The 6148-nt window shown below is 48.5% G+C and overlaps 1 protein-coding gene across 1 annotated transcript; it reads right to left on the reverse strand.

Moving 5' to 3' along the window:
* Nucleotides 1-742: 742 nt before the first annotated feature.
* On the reverse strand, nt 743-5881 carry LOC132657625 (uncharacterized). Its single transcript, XM_060397452.1, is given in 4 exon segments — nt 743-1968; nt 2224-5166; nt 5168-5539; nt 5729-5881. Coding segments are annotated over 4 exon segments (4521 nt in total). The 3' UTR covers nt 743-915.
* Nucleotides 5882-6148: the final 267 nt, after the last annotated feature.

A 6148-nucleotide genomic window follows, 5' to 3' on the forward strand; every position in this document is an offset into this window, starting at 1 on the left:
CCTCTCTCATTGTAAGGCCTACTTTTCGGTCTCCCCATTGACAGTGAGGAGGATTGGTGCTGTTGGCCAGGTCGTAAGAGGCGTTGAGGCCTACTGCCTCGTCATAAGGGGGAATTAAGTTGTAACATAACCAACAGGATTTAGTTGCCTCAGGATGGGTTTGATTTAAGGTAGCATAAGCTGCCTTTACTAATTTCCATAGTGGATCTGTTTGTCCAAGTTTAGCAAGGGGGCCCGCCTCTGGGTCTTTTGTTGGTCCCTGGGATGTAGGTAGGGAGGTTGTTGGGTAGAGAGTTGCATGGACATGTTCAACGGGGTTTGGACTGATACTATACATTTGTACCGGTTCTAAAACTTGACTCACAACAATGATCCCATTATAATACTCCCGGTATGGCAACCCGTCAGTTCTGGTCTGAAGCCCCCGTGATATCCCGTTGACCCAGGCCTTTTCTTTTTTTGCTTTGTCAATGTTAAACCTTATTTTTACCTGGGCAAAGTTATGGTCCTTTTCCCAATCGGAGTACGGAGGTACGGGTCCTACAAATGAGAAGTTAAGCAAGTCCCGATTTCCTACATCCCACCGTCTATACCCTGGAGTCTCCGACCCATCATTGGAAGTTACACAGTCCCAAGATTTACAATAAGAGTCTTGTATCCCCCCACAGATCTTCCAGTTGTGCCTGGGTGCACCTGGACATGCCCAGAATGCATGATTCTGGAGCTTGCCCCTCTTCCAGGGTACATTCACCACCGGCTTCAGGTCAAAGTATAAGTCTGGCCACCAAGTATTTGGTGGATGTATTGTGGTGGTGGAGTTAAGCATCTCACATGTTAGTCCATTTTGCAGTTTCCAGGTGATTCTGATGGGTTGGTGCGGGTTCACGCTGGCAGCTTCGGAGCAGAGTAACATGGTCATCCATAAGATGGTCCAGACGAGTTGTCTTGGTCCTGTCGACGATGCCAGAGCTTCAGCCTCAGGGGGTTGGACGGGTGCAGAGACGCTTCCCATTCTTTTTTAGCATCTTCCTGCTCTGCTGAAGTAGCTGGGCGTACGTGGTTGCAATGCACCCAAGGCCCGATACCGTCGACCTTTAGGGCAGTTGGGTTGGTAAGAAGAACAACATAAGGACCCTTCCATTTGTGTTCTAGTGCCTTGGTTTGGTGCCTTTTGACCCATACCCAATCTCCTGGGCCAATGTCATGTGAGGGAATAGTTCCCTTATTTTGACCCACATGTATTTCCCGGAGCAGTTTCCAGACATGAGAGTGCACCTTGCTTAAGGCCATCAAGGCCTCTTGGAATTGTCCCAATGAGGGAGGCGGTAGTTTCTTCCCTTCAAATATTGGACATACAGGGGGAGGTCTCCCATACAGAATTTCAAATGCGGTCAGATTAAGTTGATAAGGAGTATTAGGCACACAGAAGAGGGCGAAGGGAAGGAGGGTCACCCAGTCCCCGCCAGTCTCTATAGCCAATTTAGTTAAAGTTTCTTTTAGGGTCTGATTCATTCTTTCTACTTGCCCTGAGCTCTGTGCACTGTATTCACAATGTAACTTCCATTTAGTCCCCAGGGCTAGGGCAAGGCTCTGAACTATTTGACTCACAAAAGCAGGTCCATTATCAGAGCAGATGGTCACTGGCAAGCCAAACCTGGGAACTATTTCTTCTAAAATCTTTTTCGCCACTATCATCGCGGTTTCTCCCTTTGTAGGAAAAGCCTCCACCCACCCTGAGAAGGTATCCACCAACACTTACAAGTACCAGTAACCATACTTGCCTGGCCTTACCTTGGTGAAATCTATTTCCCAGTGTTGCCCTGGTCCTTCTCCCCGATACCTCAGTCCTGCATGTTGTCCTTTTCCTGGCCTCATCTGTTGACATGCCTTACAAGCATGCACTATGTTCTTTACAGTTGTCTGGTGCTGGGGAAATTGCAGGCACGCAGTTTGAAAGAGCATCAGAATCTTCTTTTCTCCCAGATGAGTAGACAAGTGTAAATGCTCACATAGTTGCCGTCCCAACTGAGCAGGGAGTATCAAGTAGCCGTCTGAGTCTCGGTACCATCCATCTTCACCTTTTTGAAGGTTGGTGTGTTCTTGGATCCAAGCAAGGTCTGTGGATGAATACTCAGGGATTGGGGGCAGAGTTCCCATACCTGGAGGTGGAAGTCCGATCGCCAACACAGGGGTGATGAAATCTTCATCAGCTACTTTTCAAGCTGCCAGGTCTGTGGCATGATTCCCTCGTGCCGTGGGGCTGTCACCCTTCTGATGTCCAGGTACGTGTACTATTGACACAGCCCGAGGCATCTGTACAGCCTCTAAAAGTCTATGGATTTTAGGCAAATTTTTAATTTCTTTTCCTTCAGCTGTCAAAAACCCCCGTTTCCGATATATCGGGCCCTGGATGTGTACCGTGCCAAAAGCATAGCGACTGTCAGTGAAAATAGTTATTCTTTTTCCTTTGGCTCTCTCTAATGCTTGAATCAGGGCAATTAACTCTGCCTTTTGTGCTAAGGTATCCTGGGGAAGGGCCTCTGCCCATATCGTCTGTCCAGAGTCATCTACTACTGCGGCTCCCGCCCGTCTCTGTCCATCTTTCACATAACTGCTGCCATCTGTGAACCATCTTAGCTCACTGTTATCCAGTGGAGTATCGGTTAAGTCCTTTCGTATTGCTGTTACCCCGGCCAGTATCTCATCACAATCATGGAGGGGGCTATTTTCCTCTGGATTGGGCAAAAGAGTGGCAGGATTTAGAATGCAGGGCGTTTGGAAATGAATCCGTGGGGTGTCAAGTAGCAAGGCCTGGTAGTGCGTCAAGCGGGCATTAGAAATCCATTTACCTGGGGGTTGCTTTAAAACTCTCTCTATGGCATGAGGAGTGTAGACCAAGAGTCTCTGTCCATAAGTCAGTTTATCAGCATCGTGGACTAAGACCGCGGTGGCCGTGATGATGCGGAGGCAAGGTGGCCATCCGGCTGCCACTGGGTCCAGTCTCTTGGAAAGGTAAGCTGCAGGTTGCTTCCATGGTCCCCATCTCTGTGTTAGTACCCCTTTTTCTATCCCCCGCTTTTCATCTACAAATAATTGGAAAGGCTTAGATGGATCAGGGAGGACAAGGGCAGGAGCTTCTAGCAAGGCTCGCCTGAGCTCTTGGAAGGCCTCTTTCATTGGCTCAGTCCATTTCCAGTCCTTGTTTTCTTTGGTCCCTTCATATAGGGGCCTGGCCTTTTCTGCAAACCCCAAGATCCATAACTGGCAATATCCCACAGTTCCCAGAAATTTTTTCACTTGTCTAGGGTTAGCCGGCTCAGGGATCTGGAGGATGGTTTCTTTCATAGCCTGTGTTAGCCACCTCTGGCCCTGTTTTATTTTATAACCGAGGTATGTAACCTCTTGCTTGGCAATCTGGGCCTTTTTGGCACTGGCCCTGTAACCTAAAGTCCCCAAGGTTTGGAGAAGTTCACCTGTTGCCTCTTGGCACTCTTTCTCTGTAGCCGCTGCCAGCATAAGGTCATCAACATATTGTAATAAAACAATGGTAGGGTGTTCAACCTGATACTCATGGAGGTCTTCATCCAGGGCCTCATTAAATAACATGGGTGAGTTTTTGAAACCCTGTGGTAAGCGAGTCCATGTCAGCTGCACAGGGGTCTGACCACCGTCTTTCTGCCATTCGAAGGCAAAGATCTCTTGGCTTGCGGGGGCAAGAGGCAAACTGAAAAAGGCATCTTTTAAATCTAAAACAGTATACCAAATGTAGTTTGGAGGCAAGTTGCTTAGCAATGTATAAGGGTTAGGAACCATAGGATGAATATCCCTCACCCGTTTGTTGACTTCTCATAGATCTTGAACCGGTCTAAAATCAGTTTCCCCAGGCTTTTTTACAGGCAACAGGGGAGTGTTCCATGGGGACCGGCACCTTTTCAGGACCCCAGTGTCTATGAGGCATTGTATATGAGGAGTAATTCCTTGTCGAACCTCTTGACTCATGGGATACTGCTGTACCCTCATCGGGGAAGCATTGGCTTTCAGTTCCACAATGATAGGGGGCCTCTGTTTGACCAGTCCCATTCCTGCTGTTTCAGCCCAGGCCTGAGGGTATCTTTGAATCCATGGTTGTACTTCGGGGCTTATTGTCGCTGGGGCCTCTGGCAAGTAGAGTCTGTATTCATCTTTTAATGCCAGAGACAGTACCTGAAGAGGATGCCAGGTCCCATCTAAAATCGACACTTGTCCGTGGTCGAAATGAATTTGGGCATTTACTTTAGACAGTAAATCCCTTCCCAACAAGGGCGCTGGACACTCAGGTATCACCAGAAAAAAATGGGTTACCTGGTGGGCCCCCAAGTTCACATGCCGTTTTGTAGTCCATCCATATCGTTTAGTCCCAGTTGCTCCCTGCACCCAGCTACTTTTCTTAGACATGGGTCCGTCTTTTTGGTTTAAGACTGAGTATTGGGCTCCCGTGTCCACCATGAAGCCAACCGGTTTCCCCTCCACATTTATAGTTACCCAGGACTTGGGGAGGGGCTTCGAGCCCTGACCCCCCTAGTCGCTATCTTCACCCGCAAAGAGGATATGACTGTCTGGAGAGAGAGTCTCGTTCTTGGGGTTCTTGGGCCCCTCTTTTAGATTTTTCTTGGGGCATTTATCTTTCCAATGTCCAAACTCTTTACAAAACGCACATTGGTTTTTCTCAAGCTTACGCCTTGTCATTTTTTCTTCAGTTTTTGAGTCCAATGTTTTCCCTTTTTGGAACCTGTTTTTGTTTTCAACCCCAGCAAAAAATATCTGGGCCAGCTCTTTTTGATTTTTATGGTTTTCTTCAGCTCTAAATTCTCTTTCTTCTCTTCTAATGCGGTCCTCTCTCTCTTCTGGGGTCTCTCTATGATTAAAAACTCTCTCGGCTGCCCTCACTAGATCTTGCAAGGATTGTTCACTTAACCTCTCTATCTTTTGTAACTGTATTCTAATATCGGGGGCTACTTGATTTACAAATACTAACATAACTGCCGCTCGTGACTCATCTGCCTGTGGGTCCATAGGGGTATACTGTCTAAAAGCTTCCATTATCCTTTCAAGGAAGCCTGCTGGGCTCTCATTTGGCTCCTGCCCCACTGAATTTATTTTGGCCAAATTAGTTGGCTTCCTGGCGGCCCGCTCTAAGGCCGGCCATAAGAGTCTGGCGGTACACTCGGAGACGCTCCCTACCTTCAGCGCATTCGAAGTCCCAGTTGGGTCGCACCAAGGGGAACCCCTCCTCAATGAAATTAGGCTGTATTATGGGCCTCCCATCCACCCCTGGCACATTCTTCCGAGCTTCTGACAGGATCCGCTCACGCTCCTCTGTAGTGAAAAGCACCTGTAACAGTTGCTGACAATCATCCTAAGTGGGATTGTGAGTAAAAAGGATAGTCTCTAAAAAATCAATAAGACCCTGAGGTTTTTCAGAGAAGGAGGGAGTGTGGGTTTTCCAATTGTACAAATCACTAGTAGAGAAGGGCCAATACTGATATGTCCGCTCTCCACCCTATCTGGCTGGCCCCGCCCGGACCGGAAACGCGTGAACAGTGGAGGAGGGGACTTCTGGGTCTTCTTCTTCCGCTACGCTGGCCATTTCCCTTGTTCTTCCCTGAGTTCCCTGGGCGGGGCCCCCTTCTCTGGGAGGAGCTGAAGGCTCGGTTCTCCTCCTGGCTTCTCCCGATGAAACCTGTGGAACCTGTGGAAGCAAGGGCGTATGTGGATCCGCATATGGGGGTGGGAACAATTCGGTCTCCAGATCTATCAGATTAGGATACAGAGAAGATTCCTGGAAGACCGGCTTTGGTCGATTCTCGTCCTTTTTTCCTTCTTTTTCTTCAGAAGCCTTCATGACTAGCACCTGTGGGCTTGGCGAGGTTAGAGTTGGGGAAGAAGAATGGGGAGGTTTAGGAGGTTTAGAAGGAGTGAGAACAAAGGGTTTAAGCCATTCTGGAGGGTTTCTCACTAGATCCTACCAGACCAGAATGTAGGGAGTCTGATCTGGGTGCCCAGCAGGACTAGGAGTAAGCACCCTCTCTTTAACTGCCTGGATAATTTGGGGATTGAAGGTTCCCTCTTGTGGCCATCCGACATCAAAGGTGGGCCACTTGGCGGAACA

Source organism: Ovis aries, chromosome 1 (genome assembly GCF_016772045.2).
Source record: "Ovis aries strain OAR_USU_Benz2616 breed Rambouillet chromosome 1, ARS-UI_Ramb_v3.0, whole genome shotgun sequence".
NCBI lineage: Eukaryota > Metazoa > Chordata > Mammalia > Artiodactyla > Bovidae > Ovis > Ovis aries.